At 37.7% G+C, this 19,601-nt stretch overlaps 1 protein-coding gene across 1 annotated transcript; it reads right to left on the bottom strand.

Annotated features, from left to right (window-relative positions):
• Positions 1-6,792: 6,792 nt before the first annotated feature.
• LOC108668713 (rRNA N6-adenosine-methyltransferase ZCCHC4) lies at positions 6,793-18,912 on the bottom strand. Its single transcript, XM_018155958.1, has 10 exons — positions 18,680-18,912; positions 13,449-13,647; positions 12,674-12,839; positions 12,054-12,257; positions 11,561-11,672; positions 11,163-11,285; positions 9,102-9,212; positions 7,679-7,848; positions 7,060-7,275; positions 6,793-6,937 (listed from the first exon to the last, which is right to left on the bottom strand). The coding sequence occupies exons 1-10, from the start codon at positions 18,780-18,782 to the stop codon at positions 6,806-6,808; spliced, it is 1,536 nt and encodes a 511-aa protein (XP_018011447.1). The 5' UTR covers positions 18,783-18,912; the 3' UTR covers positions 6,793-6,805.
• Positions 18,913-19,601: the final 689 nt, after the last annotated feature.

The raw sequence follows: 19,601 nt of genomic DNA on the forward strand, positions 1-19,601 counted from the left end.
CCCCCTTGAACGGGGCTACTCGGGACACTTGGAATAAAACTTCATTTCAAAACATTTGAAGCATGCAGAGCGTACTCATCCATTACTAATAGTAGGTACTCTGCAGTCCTCCTCTTTCATTGTAGATGATGTAGAGATAGGATAAATGACATTTTCTGTTTTACCATAACATAAATTACCATATTATTGATGTGATATTACTGTATTGTTGATGCAATATTACTGTATCGATGAACATGCCATTGAGCATTTACAACAACCTTGTCCACAACAAGCTTCATATCAGAAGCCTTATAGCATTTTTTCTGTATCCAGGATGGCTTATAATTTCACACCATTTTAATTGGGTTAAGTGAATTTACTATAAAAAAAAGATCGTGAAAAACATACCTGAAACAGAAAGGAATGTTTTAGTGACTACCATCATATGTTTTGGAGAAATAAATCACAGTTTAGGTCAATTACTTTTCATTCTATGATGCCTGGTGCACAATTCTATATATGACATTTCATGCACAATTTTGTAATGACCGACGATGCACTAATTTTTCAATAAGCTGAATTTTTTTGCTGAGCAAGGTAAATGTAATCAATATTTTTTGTTTTCAATCAATTTTTTTCTTAACTGGGGCTTTTGCTAACTGAGGTTCTACTGTAAATGCGTTTTTGGGGGTGTCCCGAGTAGCCCTGCCATGCGGAAATGGCCACCATTTTTTTTTGGAGTGAGGTACTATGTAAATTCTGCAAATAAAGTTTTCATGCTGACACTTGTCTGCCACTTTTTTCTAAGCAAAATTTTTTAATGCGGCAAATATTTTCTTTACTACAGACCTTAGCAGAAGTAACTTTTCAAAATATTGTTTTTTACCATTTTTTTCAGGAATTTTCCAAAGCTAGTAAATGTAGTATTTTTGAACTTCCTATATACTACATAGATAGGAAAAATGTTGACGTTTACGTCACTATATTTAGTTTTGCAATATTGCAATTAGTTTTGCTACCGTCAACCGGGGCTACTCGGGACGGGCAAGGTAACTCGGGACAGTCCTCCGACGCAGCGTATAACTGTTTTAGTAGCAAAACTAATTGGAATATTGCAAAACTAAATATAGTGGCATAAATGTCAACATGTTTCCTATCTATGTATCATAAAGGAAGTTCAAAAATACTACATTTACTAGCTTTGGAAAATTCCTGAAAAAATGGTAAAAAACTAAATTTTGAAAAGTTACTTCTGCTAAGGTCTGTAGTAAAAACAATATTTGCCATATTAAAAATTTTTGCTTAGAAAAAAGTGGCAGACAAGTGTCAGCAAGAAAACTTCATTTGCGGAATTTACATACCTCAATCCCAAAAAATGGCGGCCATTTCCGCATGGCGGGGCTACTTGGGACACCCCCCCGGGGCTAATAGGGACACCTCCAAAAAAACGCATTTACAGTAGAACCTCAGTTAGGAAAGGCTCGAGCTAAGAAAAAAATTGATTTGTTTTTATTTATTTGATTAAAAACAAAGAATATTGATTACATTTACCTTGCTCAGCAAAAAAAAAATTTCACTTGTCAAAAAATTGGTGCATCATTGGTCATCACAAAATTGTGCATAGAATGTCATATTGGTGTAGTTCGGCAAAAGCTTCTCTTTTATGCAAGTTTGATTGAAGACCAGAGCATGCTTTTTATTTACAATCTTCTTGTTTGTCTTTTCAATGAGTCGAACCAAATTTCTAGCTGGAGCCGGGAGATCGAAAAGCAGGTTTCCGAATGACATTTTAATAGATAAAGAGTATTTCTTAGGGATATATGGTTTAATTATAGCGTCGAGTTCTTTAGAGGTCTTGTATACGGGAGAAGTTACTTGCGAAATTATAGGCCTTAGTGGGTTGTCTTCCTTGTGAGTTTTGACGTTACCATAGAGGTAGCCTGGAGAGTAGCTCCCAACAATCCGGGTAAGTTTTATAGATCCAACTGCAGAGTTTGCATAGAATGTCATATATAGATTTGTGCACCAGGCATCATAGAATGAAAAGTAATTGACCTAAAGTCCTAAACTATGATTTATTTCTCCAAAACATATGATGGTTGTCACTAAAACATTCCTTTCTGTTTCAGGTATGTTTTTCACAATCTTTCTTATAGTATATTCACTTAATCCAATTAAAATGGTGTGAAATTACAAGCCATCCTGTAAGCTTACAGATACAGAAAAAATGCTATAAGGCTGCTGATATGAAGCTTGCAGTGGAGAGTGGACAAGGTAGTTGAAATGCTCAATGCCCAGTTCATGGATACAGTAATATCGCATCAATAATACGGTAATTAATGTATATGGTAATATCATATCAATAAAGGAAAAACAAGTAAAAATCACAGAAAATGTCATTTATTTTACCTCTACATTATCTAAAATGAAAGAGGAGGACTTCAGAGTACTGTTAGTAATGAATGAGTACACTCTGCAATCTGCATGCTTCAAATGTTTTAAAATTAAGTTTTATTCCAAGCATAGTGGCAATTGAGAACATATTTTTTTTCTAGGGTAAACATACAATTTCTGAACTCAAATTAAGCATATGCATTGCATCACAATTTTATGAACGCCGATGGTAAACAGTCAAAATATAACTCAGTTTACAAATAAATTTACATTTTAAAAAATTAGTTTTTACATATCTCTGTCTCCAATGTTAGTAGGTTCTGCTCTGCTGAGATGACAATGCAAGTTTGGTACTGGCAGCGCAGGCATCAACAACCACACGTGGCGCCAGTTCACATACATCTGGCAATAACAACACTCGTTCAAAACTTCACGTTCAATGATCAGATTTAGAAGTTGAGTTCGTTCAATGCTTTCGAAAAAGATGCTCTAGTTTGTCATAGCGGAGAGCCGAAGACGTTCATTCCTTTCTAATCCGCATCCGCTCTACTCTGGATTTTGTTTTCAATTCAATTCCTAATTTAGAGCAAACTCTTATGGTTTTGAGAGTCATGTGAAGGCAACAGAACTTACGTAACGCATACGGTTTTTTTTATAGTTTTTCATTTTTCGATGCGTCCTTAAAGTGTCGGAATATACCGCGTTTACCCCATAGCTATTTTAGCATTTGTCTGCAATTTTTGTAAAATGAATGTTTTAATAGATTAAAAATTACCAAATGAAGTATTCAAACTGGAAAAAACATGTAATTTTTGCCCAAATAATTCTCGGCTTTAATGGGTTAAAATGGTGTGAAATTACAAGCCTTCCTGTTTATAGTGACAAACCACAGATTTTTTTCAATCAGTTCACTTTTAATTTCCTCATTTACTCAAGATTTAAACCAATTTCTTATGTATGATTGTGCTGGTATCCAGGATACTTTACTGGTCTTATAGGACTCAAAAATGAACTTGAGGGAGAGTTTAAAAAACTCTCTGCTTTGCCACTAGGCTATGCTTCCTGAGTTCCTGTAACTGTAAGCTTACAGATACAGATGATACCTATGCTGTAGTTATAAAACATGCTGCATGTAAATATTTCTCATTTTATTGTCAGTTGCAGTCAATAACACTAAAAAATCATAGTGAAATATTCTCATGTTGCACAAGTGTCAACTGTCAAATTATAAGTGAACTTCCATTCTTAGAAATCCAGCTTTGACAATAATTTATTGTCAGAGCTATTACTGCATCTTTCTATGTTACTGTTCCAGTTTACATACAGCTTTCCTGCTTGTCCACTGTCCAGTTTATCTTTCCATCGTTTCCATAATCCATAGTACGGTATATGAGTGGTATCCATGATGGGTAGGTAGCCTACTTTGCTTGTCTCCTTATAAGTTATAGGACTCAAAAATGAACTTGAGGGAAAGTCTAAAAACTCTCGGCCTTGCCACAATGCCACTAAGCCCAGTCTATGTTGGATTGTTGGGTAATGGGTAGGTACCTAGGTTTGACTAGAAGTCTTGGCTTTTTTATTTTTGCCGTTCGATTGATCACTGGCAAGTGGCGAATCTGAAGGGAAGCGGAAGCCATCAAATGATCAAAATTCAGTCAAGTCAGTAATAGTTTTACTGAATATTTCGTCTGGTCTTCCAAATGATGACTGCTATGATTTCCTCATTTTGTCACCGGATTCTTTAAATTCAAAAGCGATTTGAATTGATGACGATGTCTCCTTCTTGATAATGATTTTATGCACTCTACTCTTCCGGTTTTTGGAACTTTTCAATACTTCGGCAAGGCGGCCGGTACAGCATCTCTTATCATCATGAACGTCCAACGATAGATTTCAACTGTCCTCTAACTAACGCTATGATCGCTACCATTAGATTGTGATCACGCTCGAGTGATCATCAATTGGTCACTCAAATTAAAATGAGTCAAAAAGGCACAACTAATCTGTTGAATACCTTAATAAGACATAGACGATATTCAAATTTATAATAATCACTCTGTGTTGCTGCTGTCGGCAATCATCGGTAAAACCGCATATCCTTCTGATTTATCTATAGTAATAACTATTTAGGATGCCCACTTAGGATTTACGGAAAAAATTGTTAGAAAATGTTTTGTTCAAAATGGGTTGTTGATTTTCAATAATGTCAAATTAATATGAATTGAACAAAAAATTTAATTGTTTTGAAAAACATTGTGAAATCCTCAGTAAGCTTTTCTTTGTTTAAAAGATGGATTGATAATAATACAATAATAGACGAGTACCGATGCGAAATGATGTATATCATGTTATGTTGCTTTGGATAGGGAGTCATTTGTCAGTGACTATGTTACTACTTGGTTAAGATGAGGCGCGTCACCTTCTTGAGTATTGGCGCCCCCAATGACCATCAGACCATGTATCTAACTTCAGTAAAATCTGTCATAGATACTGGTACGCACCTTCAGAGCAACTGTAACAAAGCAAGCAGTAATAATAAGTACTGTTGGAAACCGGGAACACATAACACAATAAGGCGAATAAAACATTGGGAAAAATTACTAGTTTTGGTTAGCACCATTAACCCAGTGATAAGCACGTGGACAATTGTGCGTAAATTTACGGCCTCACTCGCGACAGGTTTCACGGCCGGTCTCAAAATTTAGTAACCAAGGAATATATCCCAAACTAATGAAGACGGCTTTTTGAAAATTGGTACACTTATTCATTAGAACCTAACGGTGTTTCGCTCGGGTTTTTCCATTTCACCTTCATTCGTCATTTAAACGGCAAAACGGGACAAAATTTGCAGCGACCAAGAGATTTATTCTAAACTACTGAACATATTTGAACAAAACTTTGTTGATGCTTCCATTTTGCTTAGATTTTCAAAATTTCATAGATTTTGCTTTTGTTCGCGAGTTTTTTCGATATCACGTCCATTTGAGCTCTACAGCAATACGAACCAAAATTCGCAGTGATCACGAAATTTCTTCTAAACTGCTGAACAGATTTGAACGAAACTTTGAATATGCATTCTTTACCACCCAACGGTGATGTTTAGCTCGTGAAACCAAAATGGAACACGGCGATTTGCACTTGAATTATCTGCAATAAAGTTCGAATTCTTCGTAAACATGTTTATTCAGAAGTTCAACAGTTGATATAACGTTTTGTTGTACAAATCGAGAACGAAAAATAAATCTAAAAAATCTTCACGAGCTAAACATCACCATCAAGTCCTAATAAATATGTCTTCTAAGTTAAATTTAGCCCCGTTCTTTACTTTGGGAAATATTTCTTGGTCACAGCAAATTTGAAACCCGGCCACAAAATCTGCCTAATAAATGCCTGTAGTTTCTCCGTATAGCCGTATATATCGCAAACGAAGGAAAAATCGAAAAAATTGTCATGAGCTAAACATCACCGTTGGCTGAAGAGGAATGTGCATGCAAACTTTCCTTCAAATCTGTTCAGTAGTTTAAGAGAAATTTCTTGGTCACTGCAAATTTTGGCCCGTTTACCGTCCAACTAGAGATGAAATGGAAAAAATTTTCACGAGCTAAACATCACCGTTAGGTTTAAATGAATACATAAGAGTGCCAAGTTTCATCGAGCTGCGTTCATTGGTTTGGGAGATATTCATTGGTCGCCAAATTCAGAGACCGGCTGTGTAACACATTTCGCGAGACCGACGGGTCAAACACTTCGCGAGACCGGCCGTCAAACACTTCGCAAGACCGGCCGTATAACACTCCCCGAGACCGGCCGTAAAATTGTCCGACGCATAGCTTATTGCCGGCACACGAGTACGTACGTGCTTAATCCACAGATTCACAAGTCGTCATTTGAGGTCGGACTTGCCGAACGGCTTCGAAATGATCAAATCCGCCATCGTGCGCTTCGAGCAAACACTTTTAATCCGGTACGATGGTATCTTTTTCATCCGGTATGAATGTTTATTGCTTGAACTGAGGCAGCAATAAGCTTTATTCATAGCGATTAACATGGGTTAATGACTCATCAAACCGACCACTTTAGTCGCAGTTTTGACGCAGATTTAGATTCTCCTACTGGATGCTGCTTTCTGAAGAAAGTGCATTTCAAGCAAATAAAGAATATAATAAAATGGACAACAAAAGAGGCAGCAGTTGTGCGACAGTTTCCCATTGTCGTAGCAATGCAATGCAGGTAATCTGAAGTTATTTACACGCCATCAAATATGGAAAATAAATTTATCTTGATCGCAATGAATCAGAGACGAGCAATGAAATTCAACAGTACCGTTAGCCTCATTTTTTTGCGCTTGACGGAAATGAGGTTTAGGCCAAATAGGGGCACACTAGAAAGATATACGTCAGGTTACAGAGAAATGAGTCTTGTGCATTGTTTACTCGGATAAAATTCCTTTTATTACTTGTAAATATTGAGAATTTTCTTCGTGAGACGAGATAGGGTAAGCATGAGCGGCCTTCTTCCTTTTCTTTTTGGGCGGTCGCTCCAACTCCGCTTTATTTCGTTCCTGGAAAGAAAATATATTCATACTTAATTGTAATATAATTTAAACGGAGACAATTATTACTTGTGGAAATGTCAGTCATAATATGTTAAGCTGAAGTCTGCAAATTAAGCCGACTGACCGACCTCTCGAGTGGGACAATGTTTCCTCTTGTGGCCAGGGTCGCCACAGACTATGCACTTGCTGGAGAGCTCCCTGAGCTGGTGCAGCTTGAAGCTGACGGAGGGCTGCCCAGTGCAGCGGTGGTCACGGCTCTGGCACTTGCTGCATGCGGCGCAGTGCTGCCACGACGGCTTCACGCACCGCCCGCACTCATCGCAGTGCTTGTACGCGCTCCCGTCCTGTGGCCGAGGCATTTTTATCATTAACGCCGAAGCACCACATTTATGGATACAATAATAATATACTAAAAATTATTCAATAATATACTAAAATTATTTAATAATATACTAAAATTCTTTAATATAATACAGAAATTGTCAAGTTCCTGAACCGTGGACAACTGAAGTAACTCAAACAAGGATCGTAAAATGCGATGCACGCAGCCATTTGATGTTTAATGACACGTTTGGTGGCCTAAGAAGCGATAGTGGAGCCAAATCCAGATAAAGTTACTTATAGTTATTATATATAAATAGTTATAGTTATAATAGGCAAGTAAACCTGTCTCTGACCAGAAAATTGATTTACGTGATATAATAAGGTTATAATTGTTATTTTCAACAGTTTAATGCATGTAGCGACCTTGCCCATGCAGCCCCGGCACAGGTCGCAGTGCACGTTGCTGGCGTAGACCCAGCGGTCGCAAGGCTCGCAGCGCCGGTAGCCTTCACTCTCCGGTAGAGGGAAGACGCTGGCTGGACGGTTAGTGAACACACGCACAGCCGACCCCCGCTTCATGGCCTTCTTGCTGCCTGTTAACATCGTACACGTCACACTCTCTATCTTAGATATTCTGGGTGTAGTATACTACAAGGTTGACTACACTGCAGTCGACATCGCAAACCTCCTCGCGCTCGAAACCATTACAAAATTACCGCAAACCGCTGTGGGGATATCAGCGACCATAGCATCAAACAGTCAACTATCGACACAGTGAGGAACAATATTTGTACATTTACTATAGCAAAATCCAAAAAAATCACAGGTGCATTCTGTCCGGATGTCTTTTCAGTGACACTAGCGACCAGTTTTAATTAAGCAAAATGTTTCAATACTTTCGGTTCGAATTATTATCCAAAGATATAATAAGGAGGAATGAAAGACAATACTACTCCAACTAGTAATTACATATTTAAGATAAAGCGCGGTGAAGTATTATTAAAAATATAGATCAGGTATCTATATCGACACTATCTCGAGTTGGCAAGCGAGGCGTAAGGGGATAGAAGCTGGGCTGCGACTGACTAATGGGCTGCTTGAGGAGCTTATATAGGTAAGACTTACTACAAAGACTTCACGGATGGTGACGCTGGTAATGCTACTGAAGACAAGCCTGACAATTCTTGCGCCGAAAGACAAGTAATTTCGTAAAAACTATGTGAACGGCCTTCAATAATGTTGAATCGTACAATATTTATTGCAAGCAAGAAAAGATGATATGAACGAACTAAAATAGAAACAATGTACATAGCGCGAAAGACTGTGAGCGCCGCTACGGTAGCTGCTCATTAGATACCAAGTGGCATGGACGAAGATCGACTGTAAGAGCCTGAATGAAGCAACAAAGTATGCAAAAAACGGGTCGAGATGTTTCCAATATCTGAACAGTTGAGATTAAAATATTCCTGCTTGAATCGCTTAAGATTGACGACACATGAGGACATGAGAATATTTAAAAGAGAGACAGAAAAAACAGTATAGCATTCATTCCTCTAGATAACCTACGATGTGTTCAAGGCCAGAACAGTAATAACGTATCCGTTCTTTCTGGTAACGTCCGGAGCTCTAGACCAGAACAGTTAGTGGCTCACGCAAGCGGCACGGTGGCAGAGTTACTTCTTGAAAAAATAAACAGTACAACCATGATCAATATTGCGATCAAAATAAATGCCTGAATGAGAGAAATCGTAACAACATGCATGAATAAATGGTTCAGAACTACAGGCTCTTAATAAACGAAAAATTGCCAGTGACTAGCAGGCTACAAAACGACGGAAGATCTGACCTGATGTGTAGTGGTCGTGGTTGATATAGTCGAGCTGGTAGTCCAACATAGTGAAAGTTGGTAGGTTCTCGGTGATTTGGTACTCCAGGAAGTACGGGAACATCAGCAACACTGAAATAAAAACAAAAGCTTACATTGACTCCTCACTTTGATATCAGGATAGAAGAACGCAGTGCACGCCGTGTTTGCATAGGCTATTAATTTTTTTAAATCCCATTAATTGCTTTTCACACAGTATCTGACTGCATAGAAGTGATAGTAGTAAGTACCATCGCACGGCAGGCCCGCCAATATAAATTCTACTGCTCATAATCTACCAACTTGTATACATATAGTTACTAAATTATATCTGATCACAGTAGTTTCTCTTCCGCGAGATTCGACAAGTGATGCAGCTGGCCAGTACCCCGCGTACGGTTGCAGGCGCACAAGTTTACAATACGTCACTCCGAAGGCATTTCATCGCTCCAAATGAAACGGCATTTGCCCAATATGTTCGGCAAGGCACTGACAAAAACACGAACTTTTCGGATTTTTTACAGCAATTGATGGACTTAAATCTGTATACGTAAAGAACAGCACAAACCACTAGATGAGTTGTGATCGTCATAATTTTACAGTCTTTAATTAAAAAATAAGTCTGATTTAATTTACAATGAGAAATATGAGTAACAGAAGATAACGAATATAGGACCCAGCAAATAAATTTTAGCGATCAGTCGCCATTCCCAACTTGAAGACCTTAAGATCCCACCAGGTAGCACGTACCGAGTTAATTCTGGGACACTAAACAAAGGCCAGGTTGGAAGTACGACCGTAAATGGCGACCAAGCGCCGCCAACCAGCAACATCAATAGTGTATGAACTGGGGCTATGCTTTCAAAACGCGCTAAGTGAACGTGAGTACTTACGCTCTATTTTCTTGTCTATGATTGGTGGATTTTGCTTGAAAGGCCGTCAATGATTGGCTGATGGATTTACGATCTCTTAACTGTTTTTTTTTTTTTTTGAAAGTATAGGCCCTGAGCTTCCCGAGGCTCGAACTCACGGCTAGCTCCTTTCATTTCAGAGCCGCCATTACTGCGCTATACCTAGTGGCCTAAACCAAAACGCGCCAGTGGGGCAACGAAATACGATAAAAACCATTTTCAAAGCTAACCGTAAAATACACAATATTTTACGGCAATAATAGGATACAGTAAACATTGTTGAAGTCCTCTATTTTTACTACTAAAGTCCTTGTTCTTTCATGAATTCTTAGTAATCAAACCAAATTAAGGAATTGTCCGTGATTCAAAAGCAGACATCAGGCACGGCGGACGACGTAACTCATCGTTACGATTCGGTTCAAAATGAATATTTTGTTGACGTCTCCAATGTAACATTTCACTCTAAATTGAATATAATTTTCAGTAATTTAAAAAATATCTATCCAACTAACTATGAAGAAAGTTGTAAATACAGGAATAGCAATTATCGAGCTATTTACTGCAAGAAAAACTAGTGAAGAAATTGTCAGGGACCTGAATGCCCTAGCCCGTGATTTGTGACTGCAGAGAGACTTCTTCCATGCGTCGCCAGCTTAACATAAAACCTAATAAACAGTACGGTATCTCTAGCAAATATTATTTCTACCATTTCTATTAACATATTTTAACTATATTTTACTGATTTTACTCAAACTCCAAGTACCAATTCGCAAATGTAGCTGTCAGAATTTGCAAAGCTGAATATTTTTTTCCCCAGTGTCTGCTTAACGAGCCACAATAATTGCCACCTCGACGACTCAAAGTTTCGAGAGTCTGCTGGTCGTAAACACGCTGAACGAAATTGCTCTGAAAATCCAAGTTGTAAAAATCCAAAAGTTGTAACCAAAAACTTGAGCCGTTTCTGTTCAAGACTTTTACGCGGATAACTTTCCTACATTGTTACCATGCACGCTAAATAAGTCAATCAGATTAGAATGTCAGGCCAATATGCGCGTGGCATGGATTTGACACCATCATTTTCAACCCCTGCGCAATACAGCACTGCAAAGTCCTGCTGAAGCATTGCGCTCACCCGACATCTGTGCGTGAGGAGGCAGGCCGTTGGCATCGCGCCACAGGTCAGCCAGGTACGAGAAGCACACATTGAGCAGTTCTACGCGAGCTCCGAAGGGCGGGTCGCACGCCACGCACACGTCTGCGGAAAATTACAGCTTGAAAATTCATCATTTATTCCTCTATATTGTTAGTTAGTCAGGGGGCAAAAAGGGAAAACTTATCAGGGGGGAAAAAGGTAAACTTAGCTTTGGAAAATGGAAAACTTGTCAGGGGAAAAAGGGAAAACACTTTTGAAGGGAAAAGACATTATAACTTTTGGAACCGTTTGCACAAGCTACATCAGTCATGTTGTCCACATTGACCAGAGTAAAAGGAAAAAAAATCTTAGACGGCGTCCGTGTGAGTGGCACTCACTCTTGGCTCCCGTGAGGAAGGTGATGACGCGCTGCCTCGCGCGCGCTCCGTCGAAGAAGTGTTGGTTGAACATGTTGAAGTGAACGAAGCTGGTGAGTGGGAAGAAGTTCCTCTGTGAACAAAGTAAAGAAGTGTTGGTTGAACATGTTGAAGTGATCGATGCTGGTAAGCGGTAAGAAGTTCCCCTTGCAAACAATACCGTACGTACATATAAACTATCATATAAAGGTAAGGTATGAGCCCTTGTTTTCATTTAAGAGGCCATTAACGGATATAAAAAATTGTACTGGTAATCTTCTATAATATACACTGGTCTCCATATGTTCCAAATGTTTACACTGCTTATATTAAAATGCATAAGAGAATAAATAAAATATTTGTTTATAAACTATTCTGTAGCCTTGTGTACAGTCAGATGAATCAAACGCTTACTTGCCACTGAAGAGCAATAAGTTAAAAGATGGAAATACCAGCAAGCCAAGCAGCCACGCACATATCTGGTATCAATGTCGAGCAGCATCGAGGTGGCACTGAGGCTGGTCTCGTTGTTGGCAATTGCTTCATGCAGGCTGGGCACTCCCACACACAGCACTTTAGTGGCGCCTGTAGCTGCCACCATGTCCACCACCGCCTTCAGGGACCGGCTGCTGAACAGGTACTGTGCTTCACACTTCGAGTTCTCTTTCAATGGCACCAACTGCAACACTGAGCATTGTAAGCGCAACAATATTATCATCATCCTGTTTAAAAGAAATAATGTTGAAATTCAGGGGAATGAAATTAGGACACCAACCTAATACAGAACAAAGGAGCATACAAGCAGTTAATTTTCCTAGTGCGCAGTCTTTTGGCAATTATTTTGCCTTGCAAATAAAGCAAAAAAGAGCAACAGCATGAGTACCGTAGCAGATAATATCACATCTATAAATGTAGAAACTAGTTTTTTATGCATTTGCTTAGGTCAATGCAAGTACGGTAACTATCAATTGAATAAATGTAAAACTCATACATAACAGACACAGTATTATTGTATTACTGCAATTCCATAACAAACTCCAAGAAACTTTTTTGCATTAAATTTTTTCTATCACGATCTAAACAAAAGGAAATTACTTGAGAAGGATGAGTGAGAAGGTGGTCAGGTATGGGAGTTATAACAGTAGCGGCCGAGCAGAGAGGTGTGGGGATGTGGTCGCTATCACAGGGCAGCAGACACAGCATATTGCATATGGTGCAGTAGCCTCGTTCCTCAGGGCTCACTTCACATATGCTTGATAACCTGAAAATTAATAATGTGCATTAGTTTCCAACAATGCTTCAATACATGAATTGCTTGTATAAAAATAACACACTTGTGGAAATAAGGAGCTTTTATAAATTACAATACCATTGATCAACTAAAAGTTTCAATCCATCATATATGAGGAAAGATAAAACAATTGAATTAAAAATAAACTGATTGACCATAGTTGAATTTAGTCATCAAAAAGCCCAGAGAATAATTATCAAATCAGCAGCATGCAGATTTAACAATGACATAAAGATAATTATTTGAAATGATATAAGTTTTGTTTAAATAGTTGCCAAGACGAGAGGAGTATGCATTTATGAATAGAAGGTACCTATATAATTTATATATACCATACATATCAAACTTTCAAGATATTCTTCTTAAATCTTGGAAAAAAAAGTTTCAAGTTAATAATAAGTTCATGAAATTTTAAATATTACATTATAGATCATTTTATGGTGCCATGGATTTGTATTAAAACCTAGTTTATAGAATGCTAATCAATGAACAATTCAAGTGGATCTGACTATGATTAGCAATCCTACATATTAGGGTCCAAGAATTAAAATCAAGGATCAATCTAATTGCATGACTTACCTTTTGTATTCCTCTAGATGAGAACGTTTAGGCCTGTTTTCTTTAATTTTCCTCAACCACGTGTTTCTATAAGCCTTAGATTGCGTCTGATCAGCCCACATGAAGAATGGGCAGTCTTTCCTGTCTCTGCATGCCGAGCATGCATAGAATTTCCGTGACTTCTTCTCTATGAAGAACCGCTCAAAACATATTGTTGGGCCTGTAAAAACAATCAGAATCAGTTTTCAGCACTGCTAGAAACTAAGCCTGACCCTCTTTTAGGGTCAGGGGCTAGAAGATGCCATTGACATATCTGTTATACCGGTTATTGATGATACCTTTCTCATTTTCAAGCATCCCTCTCATGTAAAACTTTTCTTTGATTACTTAAACTTGCAACCTTATTGTATTAAATTTACCATGGAACTTGAATCAAAAATAGTTTGTCCTTTCTCAACTGCAATATTACTAAATCTAATGGCCATTTTCAAACATCTGTTTTCAGAAAATCAACTTTCACCAGCCTAAGCACCAGCTTTTTTAGCTTTTGTTTTTTTAAATCCAAATAAACAGAAGATTTTTTTTAGAAAATTAATATATTTGTTTATGAAATACTTTATGGACATTAATCATGTATCTTACTGGTGAATAATTTTAAAAAAGGTTACTTTTTAGGTACAAAGATATCCTCCCTTCTTACATGCAGTCATCCCTAGTTTATAAAGTTGTGCATCTGTTTACATTGGAATGACGGCACGCAACCTTTACACTAGGGTCGCTGAGCATAAAAGATGGAGTTATAGGACTGGGCAGTTACTGTAATGCGCCCTCCTCATTTGGCTGTGCGCACTCATGCCAACAAGTGTGACGTTTCATTGTCTGACACTGACTTTAAGGTTTTAGCTTCTATTTCTGCCCGGTTTTCTGGTGCATCCAATCTGCATATTTTGGAGTCCTTATATATGGGTCATTCCATGCCAAGTGGTCTAACCCTTCTCAGTTCCCACCATCATGTTGTTACCGGAGGTTAGATTAGGCTACTGTGTAGCCCAACCTTCAGGTCTTTTTTATCTGTAATCATATTTCTTTAGTTCTCAATCCAACTCAATTTAAATTAAATTCAATATTTTTATCTTTTTCAGTGTAGATGACCAAAGTATAATTTGCAAACTTGAATTATCACTCTTAAGTATTTGGATTCCCACTCAGTATCTTAGCCTGGGCACTCAGTTGCACTGGTGAGTGGCATAGAAATTTATATAATTTGTTCATTGATAATTTTGGTTAAGTTTTGTCCTTGCATTTCACTTTGGTTGTATTCATCTCTGACTGATATGGTTCAGTTTGAAGAAGTTAATTTATTATATTGGATTATGGTTACAATTAATTCCAGTAAGCTTATGTTCTCAATTCCTCTTGCAGTGTTCCTTTATTTATCTGTCCACTTGTGATTCCTTTCAATTCAATCCTTGTGCGAGTACTCATTAGTTTTAAAGATAAATTCACAATATGGAGATGAGCTGCTACTAGTTTTATGGAGTTTAATGGTTCTTGCTTTGTTTACATTCTACATCCCATCAGGTTATCAGTCATTCGTGATTTGCATTTTTATTCTGTTCTTTCTGTTTGCAGTTACATCTGCTCATCTCCACCTGTCCATGCTCCTTTCATCCAATTAACTAGCTCATTTTCATTACACATTTCAAATTAAAACAACCATTTCGTTTGCAATTTTATTAAGTTGTGTGTATTTGCTGTTCCATATTTTAATTCATTTTGCATTAGAACCAGTCATTCATTTTCCTTCATTCAGAGTAGGGTTGTTGCCAGTTAGTAAATAAGCAGATAACAGGTTTATCTCACCTGCGGTATGAGACATTTTAGACCCGGCAACAATGTCTCCAATTTTCTTCAAATTTTAACTGTAGCACTAGTGAAGTGCTAAACTAAGTTTTCCAAAATATTAGGCCTCTAACTGCAATAGTTTCTGATCTTGTGACCCCCCTTGTCTGAAGGGTAGTAGTCAGTCTGTGTGAGCACAACATTGGACAAAATGCCATTTTTGGGGTCCAATAAAATTAAAACTAATTTATAAAAATGGCTAGTAGTACAATGAGATCCTGTACAGTTTTGTTTGCTGATTCTGATGAAATTACTTTTACCATTACTGATGCAAAATTCAGCCAAACAAGTTGACTCAAAATGTACCTCAAAATTTGTTTTAACTCGACGCAAAAAACTGTGACCAATATTTAGACTGCAAAAATTTCCTTGCAGATCAAGATATGGACTTGAACTTTTGAACAAGCTGCTGAACATAATATAGCCGGATTTTCAGCTTCCCAGACCCTATAGCTGTCCTGCAGGATCTCTTCAAATTTGTCAAGGTCAGCACAAATGGTCAAATTTACCAAAGTTCAAAGCTAGTTACTAAAAAACAGTCAGCCCAAATCTGTTTGTGCATAGTATCACCTATAGGAGAGTATCTTGCTTTACAAGACCTACCGTCAAACGGGGTAATAAGGCCACACTCAGGATGATGTATGTTTTCGGTGAATTTTCCTGCGCATTTTCACTTTTTTTAAGCTATTGCTGTGCACAGTTGGCGCAATGTAATGAAAATTGATTATCTTCGCGCACGTGTTCGTGCAATCCCGGCCATCTTTATTTTAGAAGAAATTTTCTCCTAAGTCATATGGCAACACTGAACACCGTCTGTTTACATTTCGTATGTATAACAGCCGCAGTTTACGATTACCGTACGTTCCGTATCCGACAAGGCGGACAACCGGAAGAGTCAGAAGTAACCCAAGAAGTAACCCGGACATGTCTTACATTTTATTATTGTCAGTTCGACTCGCGTAGTCAATATACTTGCGTATATTGTCGACTAAAATAGTAGAACTATTTTAGCTTTCTAAAGTACAGCGCACGGCACATTTTTTTACCAACGTAGTACGGCGCACCGCGCAGGTCGTTAAATGACAAAATAAATTCCCGCGCACCTGGCATATCTTCCTGACCATGGTAATAAGGGACAGTCTTCCAACATTTTATAGAAATATTGTAGCAGCTAAACTAATCAAAATATTGCAAAACTAAAAATAGTGGCATAAAGTTCAGCGTTTTCACAAAAATAGTGGCATAAAGTTCAGCATTTTCACTATCTATGCAGCATAAAGCAAGTTGAGAAGTCATACATTTATTACCAGTACCTCTAAAAAATCTCTGAAAAAAAGTGAGATTTTGGAGAAGTACTTACTACCTCTGCTAAGGTCTGTAGCAGAAAAAATATTTGTCATACAGAAAAATTTTACTTATATGAAAGTTGCAGTTATTGTTGCACACTGGTGTTGGCTTAAAAACGTGATTGACAGAATTTGTATATCTCATTCCAAGAAAAAATGGCAGCCATTTCCACAAAACAGGGTAATAAGGGAAACCCCCTGCCCCTGGGGTAATAAGGGACACCCCTAAAATTGCATGTATAGTAGAACTTTGGTTAGCAAAGCCTACAGTTAGGATGAAAAAAAATCTATTAACAAAAAAGAATTTTGATTACAGCAATCCCTTGATTAGCACGGTTTTGAATACCGCGGTTTTGATTAGTACCGCAGAAAAAAAATTTGCAACCTACTCTTAATCTATGCGGTGCCAGTTTTGATTAGCGCAACTTTTTTTTTCACAACGCATCATTTTCCCGCCTCTAGCCAGAGGTGTTACGTTCGTAACAAAAGTGTTACTTTTTGCATATAAGATCTTATGTTGTTACTTTTGTTACGACTTTTGGAAAAATTCGCCAAATGTTGTTACTTTATGAATTTCAGCCAATAATTCTTTAAATAAGGTCCCGTTCCGTAGGCACTCGTGCTGACTACAGAGTCGGTTTAACCGTGCTTTGTCTCGTTCATTCTCGTTCATAACTCAAATGGTCGAGTTCGGCAACGTTCGCCGGTAAGTGCGTCATGCCGATGCTCTAACTTACTTGTTAGCCTTCAACTGGTCAAGATCGCTGCCATATTTACTGCTCATTTTTATCAAACTACATAATTTTCCTTGATAAATTACCATCATAATTATGGACAAAAAAGGGAATGCTTAAACATAAAAATATCTCTTTGGAGACTAAGCTTGAAATAATTAAGCATTTTGATAATGGTGAAACGAAAACGAAGATTGGTGAAGACCTAGGGTTTCCCGAGTCAACAATATGCACGGGAAACAATACGTTAATTCATTCACATTTTTTTATTTATTTGATACACATATGATGATGATGAAAAAATATGATGAATTTTAGTGAAAAAAAAATTATTATGTATCTTTGCTATTTTTGAGGATTCATTATAATTATTACCATATATTCTTAAGTTTGATTAGCGCGGTTTTGCTTAACACGGTAAAACTCAGGGATTTATTAACAGCGTTAATCCAGGTTTCATAGTGTGGCACGAGAGTCGTTGTAAAATTTATCTCAATGTCATCTGGTCGTTGAACAACCGCATGCCAGTCGATAGTCGATAGGATTTATGCAGTCGATAGTCGATAGGTTTCTTCAGTAGTTACATAAGTTTATTGTGGAAGAGTCCCATTAGTTGGCAGTCGTTGAAAAAGATAAATGACCTATTATTTTAGCTCGAAAGTCGTTGTAAAGTAAAAAAAATTGGTCGATAACTTTAGCAAAAGTCGCTGAAATTCCAACGACTATTGCCACTGTATGAAACCTGGGCGTTAATCAAGGGATTGCTGTACAAATCATTACATTTACCTCACTCAGTGAAAAAATTTCACTTAACAAAAAATTACTGCATCAGTCATCACAAAATTGTGCATACTGCATAGAATATCATATATAGTATAGAATTGAGCACTGGGCCGTGCGTGGGCAACAATGAATGAAAAGTAATCAACCTAAAGGCTAAACTATGATTTATTTCCCCCAAAAATATAATGGACGTCACTAAAAATCTAGTCTAAAAATATTTCTTCCTGTTCCAGGTATGTTTCTTACAATCTTTCATGTTATAGTAAAATCACTTGACTTGATTAAAAATCAAAATTGTGAAAAATTACAAGCCATCTTGTAAGCTTACAGAAAAAAAAAAACAGATACAGAAGAAATGCTACATGGCTGCTGATATGAAGCTTGCAGTGGACAAGACAAGGTTGTTGTCAATGCTCCATAGCATGTCCATGGATACAGTAATATCACATTAATAATACGAAAATACGGTAACTCCTCAGTTTCTTACCATGTAAACACATAGGATTCTGTGAGATGTTTGCTGTCACGACTTCAACACCTAACTTCGGTTTAGGTGCACGCCTTCTCCATGGGGGAAAATTAGGAGCCATTATTCAGGAATTCTATCAGATCAGCTACACTGCTACACGAAGTAGGAAAAAACGCGTGAACGCTAATTGTAGGTACTAGTACTACACGCACAGCAGTATGCAGTCTGCACTCTGCAGCACATCGAGTGACTATATCAGTGTTGCCAGGTTTTTTCTTGGCGAGAATACCAGATTGCCTGGCTCAAAATACCAGAAATATACCAGAAATTCTATCGTTCAAAAACAGACTAATACCTTCAAATTTAATAAAACTATTCGTCAGAAACGTTGGTTAGAAAAAATATTATCCTATGTACTATGCAGTTATCTGGCTTGACGTTAATTAGCCAAATTGAACACGTTATATTTTTCCCCTCTGTTTGGAACATTTTGACACTTTTCTTTTCCTGTGTTTGATTAGATTGACGCCTTTTCCTTTTTTATCGGTGTCATTGTGGCACTTTTTCCTCTTCGCTCAACATGAGCAAGCCACGGAAACAGGTCATCTTCATTTTGCTTATTTTCGTATATGCTTGCATATTGCATTAATCTAACATTTCGGGTGTGATCACTTGTTGCGGTTGAGCAGATAGCTTTTGGTCCGAATAAAGGATTCCAGTACCGTAGTTGAAATTTTATTTCGTTGCTTGTTTTTCACATAGGTGACTTGTAAAAACACTTGCACCACGAATGCTTTGGAGACAGGTCAAAGTAGACAAGTGATGCAGTAGGCAACCAGTTCCTTGAATGGATGATAATTGTCAAGATCAGTGAAATATTGAATGGCACCCCAGAATTCAAGTGGCACTCCAATAAGTGGCACTCTAGAATTCAAAACCA

Source organism: Hyalella azteca, unplaced genomic scaffold (assembly GCF_000764305.2).
Source record: "Hyalella azteca isolate HAZT.00-mixed unplaced genomic scaffold, Hazt_2.0.2 contig7054, whole genome shotgun sequence".
Classification (NCBI taxonomy): domain Eukaryota; kingdom Metazoa; phylum Arthropoda; class Malacostraca; order Amphipoda; family Hyalellidae; genus Hyalella; species Hyalella azteca.

Coding starts and splice junctions, on each gene's coding strand:
- LOC108668713 (XM_018155958.1), bottom strand. CDS start 18,782: ATGGCTCCTAATTTTCCCCCATGGAGAAGGCGTGCACCTAAACCGAAG. Junction 12,840..13,448: donor CATCTAGAGGAATACAAAAG/GTAAGTCATGCA, acceptor ATTAATTTTCAG/GTTATCAAGCATATGTGAAG. Junction 7,276..7,678: donor GCCGGGGCTGCATGGGCAAG/GTCGCTACATGC, acceptor CCTCGGCCACAG/GACGGGAGCGCGTACAAGCA.